This window comes from Dermacentor variabilis, chromosome 5, assembly GCF_050947875.1.
Source record: "Dermacentor variabilis isolate Ectoservices chromosome 5, ASM5094787v1, whole genome shotgun sequence".
Lineage (NCBI taxonomy): Eukaryota > Metazoa > Arthropoda > Arachnida > Ixodida > Ixodidae > Dermacentor > Dermacentor variabilis.
The window spans coordinates 100670347-100690980 of record NC_134572.1 but is presented as its reverse complement, the minus strand read 5'-3'; the positions used below and the strand labels follow the sequence as shown (position 1 = coordinate 100690980).

The following is a 20634-nucleotide window of genomic DNA, read 5'->3' as shown; positions in this document are numbered from 1 at the left end:
GTCGTGGCGCTGCGCACGATCTCGTAGCACCTGGTCGTGGCGCTGCGCACGATCTCGTAGCACCCTGTCGTGGCGCTGCCGGTCGGACACAATGACTGGAACGAGATCCCTGCTTTGGCATCGCCTGTTTCGGGCCCAATAACTGGAATGAGATCCCTGCTTTGGCATCGCCTGTTTCGGGCACAATGACTGGAACGAGATCCCTGCTTTGGCATCGCCTGTTTCGGGCCCAATAACTGGAATGAGATCCCTGCTTTGGCATCGCCTGTTTCGGGCACAATGACTGGAATGCGAGGAGGGTCCCTAGGCGGTCGCATCGCCGCAGACGCGCCTGGAAACACCTGGCGATGAGTGTTGCGGTGACGACGATCGGGCCAAAATGTCCGCCGCCCCGCCGCAGTCGCGCCGGCAAAACCACGTGTCGCAGGCGAAACGCAACATGCGTCTCAATTGCTGAGCATTGTACGCGCAGTTGCCTATATACACCGCGCATATCCAAGATTTCCGCTGTTCCATCTGGTGAGGCCGCGACGAAAACCGTTTGAACTGAATGACCTCATCAACCACAGTTACGTTCCAATAACTGTCCGTGCCCCCAAAACCGCAACACGTTTGTTCAAATTTGGTTTCACGTGGAATTGTGGCAAAGCAAAACTGAAGAAACGACGGAGCACATTCAACCAACGTAGGTTGGTGAGACGGAGACGTTACCACTGAGCCACTGAGCCATGCTTACCAACGTAGCAGGCGGCAGCGCCTGCTGCGCCCGGCCTGGCCGCCACATGTCATTGCGTTCGCGGTGCCGCCGCACGAAGGCGCCACCGGTCCAAACTAATCCCGCCCACGGTGCCTATAGCAGCAGCAGACATTCGCAGAAATCTATTACACACAGCGTACCCGGGGACATATCAGGCAGACCGCAAATCCTGCACAGACACATCCAACACCCTCTACCACGTGGTACGGCTGTACACAACGCGAAGGCATCACAAGTGCAGCAACCATCTGAAGACCAGTAGGAGGCTCTGATTAAAGCCCCTTGTTGCGTACTCCAGGGTAGCGTACCGTACTGCGGCCGAGAAGTAGCGGCGCCTGCCTAACGAAGCTCGACCGACATTACTTATTGGGTAGCGTGGCGTTGTCGGCGGGCTGCAGGCATCCGGTAGATCATGGCGACCAAGCAGGGGCGAGACGATTTGCTAGTGCGAAACTTGCACTGTTTATTCAAAGGTAGTTGAAAGAAAATAAGAAAAGCATGAAGTAAAGTCTCAAGTAAGAAGTCTATCAAAGTACATTTCGGAGCCCCTTAAATAGCTTTCTACAAGTGTGGGCGGGATCTTGCTTCCATCGATGACACGTGACAGGCACGGAGAGAAAGCATCCCGTATAATGCTGCATTTTTTTTTTCATTCTTCCGGCCTGCTCACCAGCGTTTTTGTTGCGGCAATTTGTACCTTGCATAAAAATGCGGTTCTCCTCAGTGTGCTTAAAGGGACACTAAAGTGAAAAATGATTTCTTCTGCATCAGTAAATTACCTTTCTACAACACCCAAAAACACCACTCTTACAACGATAACACGTTTGGTAAGCCAGAAAAAGCTCAAGAACGAAATACGGGTGGCGACGCCTACTTAAGTTCCCGCACCTGGGGCTGTGACGTCTTGGATTTTGATGGCATCTTCTAGGGCCTACGAATTATATATAGCGGTACAGATTGACTACATTGTGTTCTAAAGGAACCAACTATTAAAACATGGCAAGTTTCGGGAACCTTTATTCAGCCAACGCGGCCCAAATGAGAAAAAAATACTCTGGAATCCCTGACGTCACGCTGACGTACCGGCGCTGGGGTTTCGGCGCGAAGTTCAAATAGATACTTGGACCTTCATTTTCTCATCTAATAAACTATTTTTTTAATGACTGCCTGCAGGGTTCTCAGGCAATGCTTCATTAGTCTAAACTGATTTATTGTTTCGCTTTAGTGTCCCTTTAATATTCTGCGGCGGCTCCATCACCTCGCACATCACCAACTGTTATTCAGTCGGAACCGCAGCACTGTAGGTTCTGCTTTCTGCTGTGTACAATTATGTGCGAAGATGGAGCCTGTCGATCGCACTTTTCGCGATTGTTAGGATATCCGTTGCCTGTTTTACTGAAAATTGAAATATCGGCTTCTAGAGGAGCCATTATTTCTAGCAGCTTACGTCGATCTGTGCGTCAGTCAGATACAATGAACGCAAGCGATGAAAAAATTAGCGGTAAGTATACCCGCGGTATTGCAGGCGATGAGCTCTAGCTAGCCCACATTGTATTTTCTTTAGTTTTAAGGCGAAAGCCTTTAAATCTCTATGGTGCAAGGTCGCGTTGTGAAGAGAAAATGTCCCGTGACCCAACGAATGCCAGAGGCGACCCAAAGCATGTCCACCCCTGTATAAGAGAATTATTAGCAACGTTAATGATTCATTAGTGATTGAATTGAGGTTGATTAGGGACGATAAAGGTGGATTAGAGTGTATTAAGGAGGATTAAGGTGCACCAATAAGGATTAAGGTCTATGAAAAAGGATTAAGGTGGATGAGGCAGGATTAAAGCGGATTAAGGTGAATTAGGGTTGACGAAGGAGTTTTAAGACCGAGTAGGGTGGATTAAAGTAGATTAGGGTGTATTAAGGAGGATTAAGGTGCCTGTACAAGGATTAGAGAGGATTCAGGTGGATGCAGGAGGATTAAGGTCGATTAGGGTAGATTAAGGCGAATCAGGGTTGATAAAGGTAGAGACGGACCGCTTAGGATGGATTAGGGTAGGTTAAGGAGGATTAAGGTGCATGAACAAGTATTAAGGAGGATTAGGGTGGATTAAGGTGAATGAAGGGTTAAGGTTCTAAAGCCTACTGTAATAAACCTTAATCCATACTAATTCTTCATCCATCTTAATCGGCCTCAATCCTCCTTAATTCTCTTTAATCCACCCTAATCCACGGTAATGCTCCTTAATACACCCGAATCCACCATAGTACTCCTTAATGCATCCTAATTCACCTTCATATATTTTAATCCACCCGAATCCTCGTTAATGCACCTTAATCATCGTTAATCCATCCTAATCCTCCTTCATTCAGTCTAGTCCACCTTCATTTACCATAATCCTCCTGAATGCACCCTAATACACCTTCATAGACCTTAATGCACCCTAATCCTTCATTCGCTTTAATCCACCATAACCCTCCCTAATGCACCTTAATCCACCTTCATCGACTTTAATCCACCTTAATTCCCCTTAATCCAATCATGAATCAATCATTAGTTAACTTTGCTTACCAGTAATCATCTCTTAATATACACGGCTGTACATGCTTAGGTTTGCTTCCAGCCTTCCTTCAGTCACGTGATAATTTCTGTACCTCAGAACGCGACCTTGAAGTAGAGATCTAAGGCTTTCGCTTAATAAGCCACACACAAAGGGATGTGCCACAAGCAATACTAGACCAGACGCACAAACTAAACCATCTCATCATGTGGCAGAAAAATTGGAGTACAGAAATCGCCTCAAAGCTCCTATACATCACTATACCCCGTTCATACGGCTGAAGAAAAAACCGATCTCCTCATAAACGTTGCCTTTAGCATTATCGATGGTGTTATCAGGATTTCGCAAAATTTTCAACACCACTGGGGCGCGCGACTGGCCCACAATAGAGACATTTAGCATGCCCGCTATTCCGACAAACGGGGGCGGTTTGCCGGATGGTCGGGCGCGTAAACGTGAGCGGCCGGAACGGCGCAGCCATCTGGTGGTGTAGAGCTCAACCAGGTAAACACAGAGTTGAAATTGCAGTAACCCACTATATTCTGCTTCGCTGCTGGTGGAAATTTTCGGCAGCGGCGTAATTACGAAAACGATTAAGCCGCGGCCGAAAATTTACACACCAGCTGAGAAGAATATAGTAATTGGCTCTGCGTTTATGTGGTTGAGCTTTGCACCCCCAGCTGGCGCCACCAATCTGGCCGTTCACGTTTACGCCCCCGCTCATCCGGCAAACCGCCTGCGCTTGCCAGAATACCGGACGCACTAAACTTCTCTAATAACACGCCTCCATAGAATGCTGCGGCCCGTCCGCGGGAGCTCAGGAGAAAAAGCGCGCCGTGCGCAGCCGGCGGGCGAGTAGAGTCGAGGAGGAAAGCGCCGCGAGGAGAAGAGTGTCGCTATTTTCAAATTATCAAGGTGCTTAAGATTTGATGATACCGTGGCATCGTGCATCTACAGCGGCACAACGCCAAAGCCACTACGCCACCACGGCGGGTAAAATGGTGACAGCGAGTTCACCGAAAAAAAGACACCGTGATCTTTTTAGATGATGGCGACTTTTCGTCCGTCTCTGCTGTAAAAAGTTTGTTGCCGCTTGTGCGCTGTGTCTAAAGGCAAGTAATCATTAATGAAGTGCGTATATATGCATCCCAAAAAATGTCTGTCTATACTCCCTCCTCGGAGTCGTGTTCGCAGGATTCTCACAAGGTGTTAGTTCCCAGGTTGGCAGGTATAGCCCGAAGCAACACTGGGGCCATATTATATATATATATATATATATATATATATATATATATATATATATATATATATATATATATATATATAATTCTGAGGTTTTACGTGCCGAAACCACGATTCCATTATGAGACGGCACGCTATTGGAGGGCGGCCCCGGACTAAGTTTTGCCGCCCGATGTTCCTGCCCAACGCGAACATCCGAGTACACAAGGATTTTTTAAAACTTTTTTTTTCACTTCGCCCATTTATCGAAATGCGGCCACCGTGGCGCCGCGAGTCGCACCCGTGACCTCGTGCTCAGCAGCAGAGTCGCCACAGCCACTGCGCCACCGCGACGGGCACGTGACTGACAACAACGAGGCACAGTCACGCGTCACTGCGTACGCCAAAGCGCCACATCGCAACTCGCGACGACACGACACGCCTGCGACATGCCTGCGTTTAACGTCAAACGCAGGCACTGAGCATGCCTGCGATCTGCGAAGATGGCAGCTGGGAAATATGCGAGTCATGCAGATGTCTTGAACACGTTGTCTCCGCATTCGCTTAAGGAAGTGCGTCACCCCTGTGGAAAACGTTATACCGCCATTCGTTATGCACTTGCCGCTCCTCCGTTGCAATACACGACACGTGCGCTAACGATGACGAATGACGTACGCTGCTTGAAATTAGAGCAAATGATCATTCTAATTTGCGAATTTCGTTATGCATCCATTGTCGACACTTCGCTTCCTTTGCGGAGGAAGCCTCGCTCGTGGCACCTATAAGCGGTAGACAACGCGACTGCATTGTCATTCGAAAGGCAATCAAAGTAGCCTTGACGCTCCCACCCATGGCATCAACGGAGAAACTCCTAAAGCTCGGCGTCCACAATACGTGGCAAGAGATTGTCGAGGCTCATAACATCAGCAAACTAGAGCGGCTCAAGCTCACACCCACCGGACGTGCAGTTTTGCGCTACCTCAAATACAGCGAAAGCTTCATTGCAGACACAGACCAGAAAGCAAGAATCCCACCTGCAGTCCGGGACTGCATCAGCGTTGCAAGAATACCGCGCAATATGCATCCAACTTATCATAAGGAGCGTTGGCAAAGCAGAATCCGTGCACTCAGCAAGAAATGCGGGAGAGACCCTGATACGAGGTACACCGATGCTGCCCGGTATATTAAACGAAACGCCTTTGCCCTACGCGTCACGGATCACCAAGGCAACGAACTTGCAGCTGTCACCATCCGAGCAAGAGCCCCTGAGACTGCAGAGGAAACGGCAATTGCTCTGGCAATAACAACTTGCCCTGAAGTAGCAGTAATACTAACAGACTCCCAAGCAGCAGCTCGCAACTATCAAAAAGGCCGCGTATCAGAAACAGCGCTCAAAATACTAAGAAATCACATCGCACGCGCCCCGCTCCCCGACACTTACATCAACTGGGTTCCAGACCATCAGGGCATGACAGGAAATGAGGCGGCACACGCCGCTGCCCGCGAGCATACCAGCCGGGCTTTCCTGCCATCCCACACTAGGCCGGCCACCAACGTTGATGACATCGCCCTAAAGTACTCGGAGCTTCTGCAACACCACCGACTCAGCAGAAGAACGTACGCTTTACCACACAAGAATCTGAGCAAAGAGGAAGAAGTCATCCTGCGCCGCCTACACAGACCAACACCTACGTGCACGGAATAATCATGCGCAGACTGTATCCTACGCAGTACTCGTACGTATGCCCCCATTGCGACGTTCCAGACACCCTGCAACACATGGTCCAGGATTGCCCACTGCGTGGCACACCGACAGACCCTACCTCACAAGCTCCACGAGACGACTCCAAAGAAAGCCGCCCCATAGAAGCACGAAGAGAGAGCCCCAACTCACCGCAGATCCATACAATAACCGAAACGTGGGAGGCCAAGCTTTCCTCCGATGACCTGGACGACCAACGCAGTCTCGTCGCCCGGGCCAAGGAGGCAGCCCAAGCCAGAGGGTTCTTGGAATAAGGAATCCTCCCACCTAGGGTGAACCGGGTTCTGACTCGGTTTACCGTTTCGGAAAATAAAAGTTTAGTTCTCTTTCTCTGCTCGAAGCAAGTACCCCCTCCAGTATACTATATACAGGGCGTCCCAACTACCTTCAGCCAGAGTTTACAAATATGCGAATGCCACGCAGCTGGACAAAACCAAGGTAATGTTGTTTGCCGTCGCTTGGAGATACTCAAATTATTTTTTTCATTCCGCCTAATTCGATAATTAGGTTCCGTTAACTAATTCGTCAACTTCTCAATTATTATAATTAGATGCAAAGTGTCAGTCAGAAAATTGTAGAACGACATGAAAAACTAAGTATGGACAGCTGGGCTAGTTGGTCGTGATTAGCATTATGAAACATCGTTCCAGCGCCCAACTGAACACGGACGAGAAGAAAGAGCCCCAACACGAACGCCGGGGTTCGTGTTGTCTTTCTTTTCTCGTCCGTGTTCAGTTTGGCGCTGGAACGATGTTTCATAAGACATGAAAAACTCCCGATGCAGCTTTCTGTTGCTCAATAGGTGCTATATAAATGTTTTTCCGAGCGTGAAGAAAGCCCGCGAATACATGCAGAGTGCCTCGAGCGGCCAGTCGCACTACAATTCTGCGTGCGTTTGGGGGCTTCTTTCGCGCCCGGAACTTTCACGTAGCACGTATTGAGCAACAGAAAGCTGCATCGGGAGTTTTTCATGTCGCTCTACAATTTTCTAATTGACACCTTATTATCATATCTGAGAAGTTAATTAATTAAGTCTTATCTAATTCGGCAAAACGAAAAAGAATTGTGTGTCTCCAAGTGACGGCAAACAATATTACCCTAATCCAGTCCAGTTACGTGGCATTCGCATATATTTAAATTCTGGCTAAAGTTAATATTTGGGGTTTTACGTGCCAAAACCACTTTCTGATTATGAGGCACGCCGTAGTGGAGGACTCCGGAAATTTTGACCACCTGGGGTTCTTTAACGTGCACCTAAATCTAAGCACACGGGTGTTTTCGCATTTCGCCCCCATCGAAATGCGGCCGCCGTGACCGGGATTCGATCCCGCGACCTCGTGCTCAGCAGCCCAACATTCTGGCTAAAGTTACTTGGGACACCCTGAATAATGACGTCTTGCGCTGACACAAAATGGGCAGCACAGGTAATGCCACAAGTTATATAACGACTTCTCCTTTTTTCTTCGTGTCTTGCGGCCCCGGCCCCTCTTATCCTTCAACACCTTCATAACTTTTCTTGCGAAGAGAAAAAAAAAATTTCAAAACTTGGCACAACATTCGTAAAACCGTAGAACAAGCCCAAATTCGTAAACATTACAATAACTCGGGAGAGTTGGCAGGTATATGCGGACCTGTTACTGTAGACGACACAACGGAGACATTCAAGCGAGTCGAGAGCTCAGTGCAGATACCACTGTAAAACGGACAATATGCCCCCTCACACGCGGCAAAACACGGCATGTACAGCTCCTGAGCAGCGCGCTTCGCCAGAAGATACGCGGCGATTTTCCAAAAATAGTGCCGCTGTCATTACATGAAACACAGACGTTCTGTCTAGACAAAAGAAAAAAAAAAGTGCGGAGAACGCGTTTCACGTGGCACAAAAAAAAAAAGAAGCAGAAAGAAAAACGCGCAGAGGGCGAGTGTTTCACGAGCGTTCCATAAATGACTCTCTCTCTCTCTCTCTCTCTCCAATTACGGTCGGTGTGTCCTATGCGACGGCAGGTGCGCGAAAGCGGGCCACGCGTGTCGGCAGCATAGACACGCCACACAGTGTCGGCACGATTGGCCGACCTCCTGAACCCTCGCCTCTCGTCGAATAATGTGCAATAATGCAAATAATACGCAACAACTATATGCTCGAGCATCCTCTTTCTCTCAGCTTCCCGCTGAAATGAATGCAAAAACTGGCGCTCACTAATATGTGAAGAGTAGGGACGAAGACAAAATAAGAGTGGGGGAGGCGGGACTGCCCTTTCTTTTCGTGCAGCGACTAAACGCTGATGGCCGGATCGGCGGTCTTAAGTCATTGGCTCCGAGATCCGGCGGCTCGCGCTGCGACAGCCCGATCTCATAGGCAATGACTTGAGACATTCGAGATCCCTACAAAAATTGCCAGCGGGTAACCAGGCGCTGTCTAACTAATGGAGCTGCAAGACGTGGCGGTTCGGCCAGCTTGTCAAACCGTTTTTTTTTTTTTTCTTGCGGCCTCACGTGCGTGGCTGTACTGACAGAGAGGGAAGGAGATTCTTGTTGATAGGAAGGAAAAGTTGGGGTAAAGTGCAGCGCAGTAACTGTCTCTCAGCAGAGGACACCTCAACCGCGCTGCACAGGGGGATAGGGAATGAAAGTAGCCAGTTTGCATTCGCAGGCTCGAAAGAGGCAGGGAGGCGAAGGCATAGAAGTTAACTAAACTTGGTCGCTTTGTTTAGTTGTTGGTGTCGCTTACTCTGCACAAGTGGCACATACCCACCTTGGGCGGTCAGCCAAGAATTAGGCGGTTTGTACAAAATGAATAAAACAAATTTAGAAGATAGTGTCCGTTGGTTGGCTACCTGACACGTGAGGAGGTAGGTGGAGAAGCAAAACATTTTTTTTCTTCTTTGTCGCTCCCCCGTGTTTTGGTATCCGTCGACGTTTGCTCGCCGGGTGTGTGCGTGTTTGTTTTAGAAGAATGAATTGTTGGATTATTAGGTTTTGCGATGCTGAACAGGTAATTAAATGAGCGCCATAACTGACACAGGCACAAGAAAAGGAGACAAAGACAGTAGCGCTTGTCCTTGCCTCCCTTTCCTGTGCCTGTGTCTTTCGTTGCACTAAATTACTTGTTCAGCTGAGTGTGTACAAATCGGGTGTCCCAACTATCAATCATGCAACAAGATTTAAAATATATGCAAATGCCACGTAGCTGAACAGAACCGAAGTAATGTTTGCCGTCGCTTGGAGATACTCAGATTATCTTTTACATTTCGCCTAATTACATAATCAGTCTTACTTAATTAACCAACTTCCCAAAATTATAGTTTGACGAAAAGTGCCAATGAGATAATTGTAGAGCTACATGAAAGGATATAGCTTACTGCTGACAAAAACGTGCTACATAAAAGTGCTTCCTTTTTTTCGAGCGTGAAAGAAGCCCGCAAATACACGCAAAATTGGCGCGCGACTGGCCACTCTAGGCACTTTACATGTATTCGCGGGCTTCTTTCACGCTCGGGAAAAACTTTTATGTAGCACTTGTCTGGAGTAGTCGATCAGCCAAATTGTTCGGCTGCTATAGCGGAAAAAAAAGAAGTACAGGCCGACGCCGCGATAAGACCACGCGAGGTCATGCCCCATGCTCGGTTCATGCGCTATAGAACCAACATGATGTGGAAACCAGAAGCTACACGTGTACCAGCTGCGAACGGTCGCGCTGTTCGCAGTCGACCACTCAAGTGTTATTCACACTGTACTGGAGTACAAATATTCGCTTCCCCAACCTCAAAGCATTTTCTTCCTTCACACCCCAGCCACTTTTTTGCACGCCATCTTTGACGGCGGGAATACGAAGATGATGAAGAAGAGGAGGAGGAAGACGCCGCTGGCCGCAGCGCCCGGTCCACATCCGAACCGTCGCCAACAACAAAGGCAGGCAAGCACACCGCGAAGTCGACTGCGCGCGCCTTTGGTAAGCACCACGATGTTGAGCGCACGCGGAACACCCCGATTAAGCCAGATGTGGAGAACTCTCGGTGTACCGCGTACGAGCCACAGGTTAGCGTGGCGTGTTCGCGAATCCGTGGTACAGCTTCGCTGGTGTGAGCGCATTTATTCCGCGTTAACTCATCGCCAAAGGCTGGTCAACGCATCGCGTCGCTGTATAGACATTTCACGAAACCCGAAAGAAGACCTGAACTGTTGAATAACAACGCGGAGCGCGCTATTGCATATACGGAGCCCAAGCCATGTACTGAGCTCGTAGCTGCGCGAACATGTAGGTTTTTCCCCGTCATAGAACATTCTGATTGCCGTACGCGCTATTGGATCTTGCCGTTGAGTGCGGGAGTTGGCCGACGTTGAGGAGGATGTTGAGATGAAACCGAAGGTTTATTTACATTGTTTACAGTAATAACACAAAGTAATGAACAGTCATAAAGACATCGACGGCCGGCAGCAAATCGGAAGCTGCGGCTCCTGGCAAGAACGAAAGAATATGAACGAATGTAAGTATGAATGTCTTTTCTCCCTGTGTCTCGCATTTAACCCCTTCGGTCTCTGGGGTCCATTTTCGGCCAATCATCTAGCCCGCTCAGGTGTCTTCATTTTCCTCCAATGGTAGGCGCCCGTGCAAGTGTCGTCACATTCGGACCATGAGGTCGCTCCAAGGGCTCCACTGTCCGAGGGGTGACTTGCCACCGGCGTTGCCTCGTGGCCTGTAAGCGCTCAGCTCGAGGAGACAGGTTGTTCTCGAACTACCTTTCAGAGCTTCAAAACAGCTTTGCTCGGGGCCAAGATCAACTGCCTGTAACCGTGTCAAGCTCCCGTTGCACTTAGCGGAAGAGTCAAGCAGGGGTGGATACAATAGCTCGACGTGCGGCACATGAGGTGGGGGTCGCCAACTTGTCTGACAGGTCCGGGAACGTGGTAGACGCGCCCCTGCGCACCATAACTGGAATGCAGCGGCGATTGAATGTGGTCGGGGAACTCGAGTGATGCCAGGAAAAGGGTCCGTATCCAACAGCTCTCACACGCAGGTAAAAAAATAAGGCCTGCCGTGACGGAAGAAGCACGGCGCAATGTCTGCCGAAACGCAAACACTACGAAGAAACGCAAAGCTGCTTTGGGACGACCTGCAGTTTGCTACGCTTTCTCAGCGTCTCCGAATGTATTTACAATATTTTTGTTGTTGTTTGTTAGTGAAGGGCTCGTAAGCAATCCGTTTTGTTATATCCATCAACGCTGGCCGCATTGAAGCGGCACAGTTAGGCACAGAAGGCTCGCGCGCTGGCAGTGCCAGTTCCTCTCACGGAAGCGGCGCCGTGAAGTTGTGCGGCCCACAGGGTATACACAGCCACGCCTTAATTGACACAATGGAAAGATACTGAAGGTATGCAGCGACGCTTGCGTCTATACACTTGCATCGAACAAGCTAGTCTACAAAACTAAACTTGGAGGTTTTGTATCGTTCTGGATTGGTTACTCGCAGTCAGTGCAGTTAAGTCATTAGAGACTTTTAGCGTGTCCGGTATTCCGGCAAGCGCGGGCGGCTTGCCGGTTTAGCGGGGGCGTAAACCTGAGTGGCCAAACGGTGGCGCCAGCTGGTGGCGCAAAGCTCAATCACACAAACAAAAAGCTAATTAGTATATTCTGCTTAGTTGCTGGTGTAAATTTTCGACAGTGGCGTAATCGTGTTCACAACTACGCCACTGCCAGAAAATTGCACCAGTAGCGAAGCCGGATATTGTGGGTTATGCAGTTTTAGCTCTGTATTTGTCTGGTTGAACTCTACGCCACCAGGCGGCTGCACCACTCTGGCCGCTCACGTTTACGCCCCCGTAAATCCGGCAATCCGCCCAAAGCGCTCCCGTTTACCGGAATAGCGGACAGGCGTACCCGCTGCAATCACAACAGGTCGTACGGGCGCCCGAAGTTGCCCCGATTCCAGAAACTTCCACGTAACTGCAACCTGCGTCACGTAACTCGTGTCGCTTCGTCAGTCGCACGTCGGAATCCTCGCTGAAGCGTATTCAATGAAGAATTCTCGGTGTCCTCTTCACAGATTCGGAATCCGTATTTTCGTCTGGTTATCATGCCGTACAGAGCGCAGAAATGCGTGCGGACGTGCCACAGTTTGGTTTGCGTGGCAGGGAATCCAGCTCTTGAACGGGAGGTGCGTGGCATAATAAGAGCGAGGAGTTCGCGTCGTTCGCCTCCTCCGCAACGCTCAGAACCGAAAGCGTATACTGACAGTCCCTCTCGCAGAAATAACTGCTAGCTTCTTTATATTCAACCCTGTTCTGTTGAGTTTTCGTGGAGTGCGTTCAGTGCGTCCAGGCTAGGGATGCAAAAGTTAGAGAAATTTTGAGCGGGCTGGAAAAAAAATAGGTTCCTTTTTCTTTTCGTTTAAAGAAAATATTTTGTTCTCTGAAAAAAAAATTAGAATCTTGTAAAAACAGCTTATATTTATTATTCCAGCAATAAAAGAATAGTTATCTTTAAATACGTTCGATAATTACACAGAGAACGCGAGGACAGCAAGATGAAAAGCTTGTTCTCTACGAAAGATTGCTAATCTGATCACTGAGAAAAAGCTCAATCAATGTCCGAGTCACTCTCGCCAGACGCACTCGCACTAGAAACGACTGCGGCTGCTTTCACATTCAAGTTTGACTGTACGTATTGACGAGTTCTCGAAAACGTTTAGTAGTGAGTATGTTGCGAAGCTTGTCATAACATGTTGTGAACTGCAGTTCCGAACAAAAATGTGTTTAGTTGCAACTGACAGATGGCGAAGGTATATGCAGCAGTCTACAGAAGCTGTGCGTGTGTCAGCGACTGGTTAATGCAAAGGTCTTGCACACCACGTTGACGGTTCCACGTGCTTCGCGGTGTCCCAGACGCCAGTCCTGGACCAAAGCCCAAAGGGCGTCCCGTATTCCGCTACGCTTGTAACCTACGCTTCGTTTTCAAGACGAATCTGAAAGCGCATAAATTGAGACACTGTAAAAGTGTGCTGTCACTTTTATAGAATTGTATGTGCAGCAGAGGATGATAAGTATAACTATAAGTGGAAATTTTTATGGGGCTTTTTTTCGCTTTCTCTGTGCTTAAAAAAAATTGTCAACAGTTTCGCCCGACAGGCGAAGCATTGATTGCATAGCAAATTATTAGACAGCAGTACCAAGTAAGGTTAGTCGTTTTATCAGCTACATTAACTACTGTAAACATTCGCTTAACTGACTACATTAACAAGCCCGTTTTGACGCGCACACAGGCAAGCACGAACACATCGCACTCTACGAGCGCGGACACTTATCTGGCATAATGCTGACACGGTGATGAGCGGCAGCGGCGGCAAGCGAATTGCCATTTGTGATGCCTCTCGCTTCAGCGCGAACTACAGGCGCGCGAGAACACGCCGCACACGAAGCCATAAGCAATATCTGGCCGGCTAGCCTTCCAACCCCGCGCAGATTTCCTTCAATATAGGACGCGTGCGGCAGCGTTCAACTACCGCGGCCGGAGTAGAAGAGGACATGCGGCACTAACCTGCCCCCTGCCCCACTCCCCTAGCGCGCGCACGTTCCCCTCCCCCACATGCGCGCGTGAGAAGACGGCGCGCACCTAGGTGGTGTCACGTAGGTGTTGCGCGCACCCTACCTGCCTTCCACCCTCGCGAGCGCGAGAAGGCATCACTTATTCAAGCCACCATACTTCTCGGCTCACCCTCGCAAGCGTTCGCTCGCACCTACAGCATACAGCAAGCGGTCGCGACGTTTCCGCACTTGGACTTGATGCAGAACATCACGGCGACGCCGAAGGCGGAAATTTGCCTGGAGTGTCCACATAATTGCTATCACAATGAAAACGACAGCAGCCGCTCCCCCCCCCCTCCAATCTTTCGGTTTATTATTTTTTTCGGCGCTTACATCTCTAGCTAGTTCGGGTAGTAACAGTGTGAAAGTACTCCCATCGGATGAATTGCCAGAACTCTCGAAAATGAAGCTCCTAGCGGTTACTCCATCAAAAAAGGAATCTCTAGCACTCCCTTTGTTCTTATACTCTAAAAATTAACCCTGTCAGGTTTACCTTGTCCTGCAACAATAAGCACTAACCTTGTGTGCATTTATTTTTAACGCTGCACGTGCCCTACCAGGTATAACTGCACTTTCCAGTCAGGAACGAGATGGTCCTCTCAGCATATCGTAGCATTCCTGCACGCAGATACGTAGACGACACGGTACGCAGCGCACAAAAATATGCCCCAGAGGGAGCGGGGCGCGTAGTCGCTGCGCCGTAGCCCATTGTCTTACACCCCTTGGCGGGTCGACGGGAACGCTGTCGCGTTCCACTCTTGAAGGCGAAGCTTAAGCGTCCTCCAATTTTTCCAGAGCGTACAGGGTTTCCCACGCGTTCCATGAACGTCTGCGCACCGTGTATGTCTGCGAACGCAGCTCTGCGGCAGCAATGGACGACACCGCGGGCCGACAAGAACGCGCTTGAGATGTCGTCCAGCCGGGCCGGCGGGGGCGACGACGAAGTCGACGGGGCGGAGGGCGGGGAGCGAGCCAGGCGGAGCGCGATCGACACCCGCAACGTGGTGGTCAACCTGCGGGCGCTCGCCATCACCAGCGTGGCGGTGGACACGTGCAAGCTGGCGCTGGCCACCGTGACCACGGTGCGCCGACAGCCCAACCGCGGCTTCGTGTTCCTCGCCTCCATCGCCGTGTGGTCGCTGTCGGCCAAGCTGGCTGTCACAGTCGCCAGCCTGGCCGCGTACGGGCTCGTCTTCTGGGCGGCGTCACGCGAGGCCCGCCGGCCCATGCTGGCCGCCGCCGCGGTATTCGCGGTCGCCATCGCGATGCGCTTCCTCTTCATGATCGAGGGCGCCGTGGTCGTGCTCCAGGAGAGCGTCACGCCCGCGCACGCCAACCAGAGCTCCGCGCTGGACGCGCCGCACCTACGTGCGTCGGCCGACCGCGGGGCGGTACTCACCAAGTCCGGTACGTGGCTTAACTTCCTCAACGGTCACTGTGCGGAGGCAGGAGGAGCGACTGCCTGCACCTCCTTTACCCTATATGGGGAGTGATTCTCTTCCCACATATCCCGGTGGGACACTGCAACCGCGGGCAAGCCCTTGGATCTTAACAGAAGTAGCGACAACTGCCTGCAGCGACTCGTGGTTTGCGCCAAGACAAAAAGATTTAAACAAGACAAAAAGATTGAAATTGCGTGCGCCTGGTGCGCCGTGTTACATTAAGCGGCCGTGTTACATAAGGCGGAAAATCTACTTCAGCGTTGCTTCCGTAACAGTTCGCCACTAGCTTTCCATTTGGGTGAAAAAGCAGAGATGAACTGGCAAATGAGAAAGGGAGGTCGCCACATGCCGATCTATGTACGTTTGCGATTGTCGAAGCTATGTGTGGGCGCAGCGCGTGTGTCCTGCTAGCTGCTGCTAGCCCACACCAGGGGGCGGGCTGAAGTTATCGTCCAATCGCGTAGCTCAGCGGTGACATCAAATACTTTTGCTACTTTTTGAGGATCCAGTGGCTTTACGAGCAAGTAATCACTGACACCCTCAAGTAATCAATGATGCTATCCATAATATCTCTTTCCAACCGGCTAAATCCTCTCAACAGCTTCGGCAAGAAATATTGAAAGGTTGAATAAGTTTATTCAAGCTGTTCGGAAATCTAAAGAGGCCCATGATCCAAAGGCTGAAGTCAGCACAATAGTCCCCTATAGGTTATTTCTAGGACATCACAAACCGATTTCAAAAACATCTGTGCCTTCATATTTCATCCCATTATTATTTCTTGTTGAAAGAACGCAAACGAAAGTTATCAAAGAGTACCGAGACATCGACCTCGGCATATTCACACACCCAGAAACAATATGTTTAGTACTTTTGGAATTAGCCACCTACTTAAGTTGTGCTACTTTTACCTGACCATTCTTTTTCAATCTAATATTCTTTGCCTAAATAGTTGAATGCCCCAACAAAATGTGGGACTACAAGCGCACTCTGCATTACTCAAATTTTGCAGTTTACCAGCTTCCAATAGCACCAGACTAATACTAGATTAGATACAGGTGGTTTGCATTTCGGTAATCGAGTGCTGTGCCATAAACACATTGGCTATTATTTCTTTTTATCACACTAGGTCAAAATTAAAAGAACAATATTTTCTCAGTAACCTTGCAACATTTAATATGCATTAACCGGGTCCTTGACCTCGAACTGACGTGAAGGCTTTACTAACTACTTTTTATGGCATCACAGAAAGATCTTTGAACCACAGATGTTTTACTCACAACAAATACAGTTGAATCTAATTGGTCTTTGTGCATGAGGCACTTCAAAGAGTCCACCAGTCACTCAATGCACAACTTCTGCTATAGCACAAGTGTGATTTCCACTAACAAAAGTCCCTCTAAAACAATAACATAGTATGTGCCTTCCTTAAATGAGAAAATAGCCCTTGTATTCACCCCCTTGTTCTTTTTATTTTTCAAGAAGAGAAGATCCCGCAGAACACTTGAACGGCATTGCACACAACAGATTTAAAGATGGAACGGTTGGCCTGTTCTGTATTCAGATGAAGTACACACTAAAGGCAAAGCTAGACTGGTATAGTAGATTTCAGGAGCTATGAACCAGCCAAAGCTCATAGAAAGGACACAAAGATGAAATAACAAAAGACAGGTGTTGACATATTAACATTAGTTTTCCATGATTTTATATGTTTTGGCAGTCTCGCTGATACTAAATAATTGTTTATCAACAAGAAAAAAAGAACTTAATTGCATCCAAAAGGGATTGCAAACTGAAACCGAAATGTCTGTACATTTTTCTAGCGTACACACTCTAAAAGAAGTTTACACCCTTTGGGGATACTCAAACAATAATCACCATGAATCTTGTTCACCTTTCCTTTCATGAAAAACCTGCACACGCTACTTTACTGTCAAGAATGCTATGCCACAATGATAACTTGCATGCTGTTTGTTACCTGCAAGTTCCAAGCACACGGCATTAAAAGAAGGGACAGCATGAAAGACAGATGATGATTACTGCTTGGGGACAAGATAAGCTTCAAAGGGTATAAACTACCTTTTAGGGTGTAAAGGGCCCAGACAGACAAGAATACTACAAATTCTGTGATGTCAAACTAATGTCATCAGCACCTCGATTTGGGCACAAGGTTTGAAATAAGCATCTCAGGCTTCATTTTCCGTGTAACAGTGCAGAAAGAAGTAAGGAAAGACCTTTTTGAGTTTCTAGTGGAAGGTGCTGAACATTTCTGGTTGGGGTGACTTGAACATGCTGGCTTGATGCATTTTGCTCCCAAAGCATTTGGCGTTTGCTCCTTAGAGCTCTTGTTTCTTTAAAGTTCAGCAATTAAATGTGTCTTCATTGCTCAGGTGAAGCCTGATGGAAGCTGCACATACATGTTCTTCTCATTCAATACCCAACTTCTTTCAGATAAAGAAATACAAATAGAACTTTCAAGGGATAATTTACCAGTCTAAATTTATTTACAGTGTCTTCAGTATTCTTTTTAAACACGAGGTACCGATCTGTTTAAACACCTCATGAGTGTGTGTGCGCTTTATTGACAGTATCGTACTACAAATAGTTACTGTACCAGTGCCTGTCTGGAGGATGCTCATTCGTTAATGGAAGAAACAGCAAAGAATGCATCTTGCAGAATGCGTAAGCAAGTGTTCGACCTGGCAGCTGCCTTGATCCCAAGGTCTCAAGTATAGAAGAGCCTAGAAGAGCTATGGTTAACATCACAGAGATCAAGGATACTCCAGCTGTCAATTTTCTGTTCACGCTGGTGTCCATATTATTCATTGACAGTAACATGCTCAACACACACAATCCACAAACCCCATTTTCTGTGGGAAAGGTTATGTCATTAGTGCCCCTGGTTATGAAAGTTTAATCTTTGCAGTCCACCCCAAAATTATAACACGACACAGTTCATGGCTGTGTTTCACATATCCGCACCCTGCATAGTTTTGCTGCATGTACACAGGTTACCGCACAGCAGAAAGTTCATCAAAATATATGATCGCTATAACCTAGCTTCAGGCCCCGATATCAACTTAGAGCAGAATCTTTTTTCTTTGTGACTTCGATGAGTGATGAACAAGAAATAATGATATATAGAAATGTAAGCTACAGGGAAATGAAAGTGGCCGAAAGAACAACTTGCCGCTGGTGGCAGCTGAACCCACAACCTCCGCATTACACGTGCACTGCATTACCATTTGTGCTAGTGCCGCAGCTATTTATGAATTTACTGCAGCAGGGTATTTATGAATGAGTACAAGATCTAACCCTGGCAGCATTAGCCAGCACCACTAATGGACATGGCGGCAGATGTGGAACATCTTTTACACAGATGGTGCCACTAATTGCAACGACTTTCAGTGGGATTTCAATTACTTTGGATTCTAGACGAATTTCCCTGAATATTCGATTTTACCCTTGAAACTGTTTACAATAGAGCAAGACAGCATTTCACGCTTAATACTTCAAGGAGTTGTAGAGTTATAGAAACTATATTACACATTCCTCGCACTTAAAAGGATGACACTTAGCAAGTATAAAGGTAGGGAGGGAAACAGGAGATATCCTAACTTGATACTAAAATTGGTCTCGATATGTCGGACCTGGTGTCATCAACATTATCATGACATTTATTTATTTTACATACTGCAGCCCTACAAGAGCTATAGCAGAAGTGGGTACAATAGAGGATTCACATATAGCAAACGTGAATGCAAATGTTACAAAAATGTTTGCTAGGTAACAGAACATGACATAGTAGAATCGACTGCAGAAATAAAATTGTTAAGGGTAAGGGAATGCACATTACCAGGTAACATGACAAAGCAAAGTTTGCTGATGTCATAGAACAATAAAGCCAGGTACAGTGACATTGACCATACAATGACTATTCGAGACATGTTTCTTCTGGCTGTGCCCATGTGTGGCAACCACAGCCATCACATGGAGCAGAGCCAGTCAATGTATGATGATGTCACGACGCATTCACCTTATGGGTAACGAAGCTAGAGGTGGTTTCTAGAAGAAAAAAAGCATTAGTATCAAATTAGCGTACCCTAATGCTGGTTGGTATTTCTTCTAAGGACCTTCCTTTAGTGCAAGAAATTGTAAGTGAAATGTCGTCAGTACAGTGTATGTGGTCACCCCCTGTGGTTCCCTGCCATATCTATCTGTATAGTCACAGCAGAGTACAGTTATTCGTCTTTACAGAAGTTGTATTTGGCAGGTAAAGCCACGATATCCTTCAGCTTCTTTCATATTCCATATCTACTTTGATTCAAGTAAGTTTACGTACGCCTTTCAACTTATTGCATGATGCGTGTTATCACCTGTGCATTGCTTTGCCAGTGCCACACTTCGTTGCAGCTTCAGTGGCTAACCCTCTAACCTTTAAAAATGTCACAAACAGTTCAAGCTGCGTAATCTACCAGAACAATATTTTGCCTGATCTGCCTACACTGTGATTTCTGTACCCCACAATACCGGCATTTTTTAAGACCGCTGTTTTACCACACCAATGCTTTCAGAGCTTCACGGACCGATGGTACATATGAAGCATGAAATCTTGGACGCTCACAGTTCCAACACAGTTGTGGCACCACCACCACCTGCTCCAAGCATTGTGGATATTGTGCTGAAGATATTGCAAGTGAACATCATCCACACATGTTCTGTGGCGGTGCACGTTGTTTTCCTTCTGGTCCTTCGAAAGTACATGCGATGCACAAAAGTCAAGCAGCGTCTTGAGGACATGCCAGCCGAAGCACGGACGTGAATTCAAGAGTGCACATGGGCCACCTTGAAAACTGTTCGTGTTAGTGAACGGTACAAGGAAATGCAGCATGTGTAACCAAGCCATCTGCACGTAACTGTGTTCTGGTGTCAAATGCTTGTAATTATGCCATGCAATGTGATTGAAGGTCTGTCAGCAAATGCCAAGACAAAACGTATAAAAACAGTTTTGATGATGTGCGTAACGCTTGTTGTGATATATGGACGTCATGAATATATATGACAAGAATATATGCGCACTTTTATTGCCATTACTGTACCCTGCAGAAACTTCATGCCCTTCCTGGTTACATTAAATATATGAAAACCAACGTCAATTAAAAGTGTCTTGCGCTACCAATCATTCTTTATAGACGTCAGAAGTGCATCCGTTATGCTTCATGCATTAATTGGCACCTTTCACGAGTCCAAAGAATAATATCGCGGCAGCGCTCCTTCGGTTCAGGTTTGAAATATGGCTCACAGCGCGTCGACTCCAAGCTCGTCCGTG

The 20634-nt window shown here is 47.9% G+C and overlaps 2 protein-coding genes across 5 annotated transcripts in view; one reads left to right on the top strand and one right to left on the bottom strand.

Moving 5' to 3' along the window:
• Wdr37 (WD repeat domain 37) overlaps nt 1-20634 on the bottom strand; it is a 200107-nt gene that overhangs the window by 178452 nt on the left and 1021 nt on the right. The window lies entirely within an intron of this gene.
• Nucleotides 10129-20491, top strand: LOC142582995 (uncharacterized). The gene is made up of 3 exons (XM_075693208.1): nt 10129-10238; nt 14725-15273; nt 19880-20491. Exons 2-3 carry the CDS (start codon nt 14775-14777, stop codon nt 20125-20127), a joined length of 747 nt encoding a protein of 248 aa, XP_075549323.1. The 5' UTR covers nt 10129-10238; nt 14725-14774; the 3' UTR covers nt 20128-20491.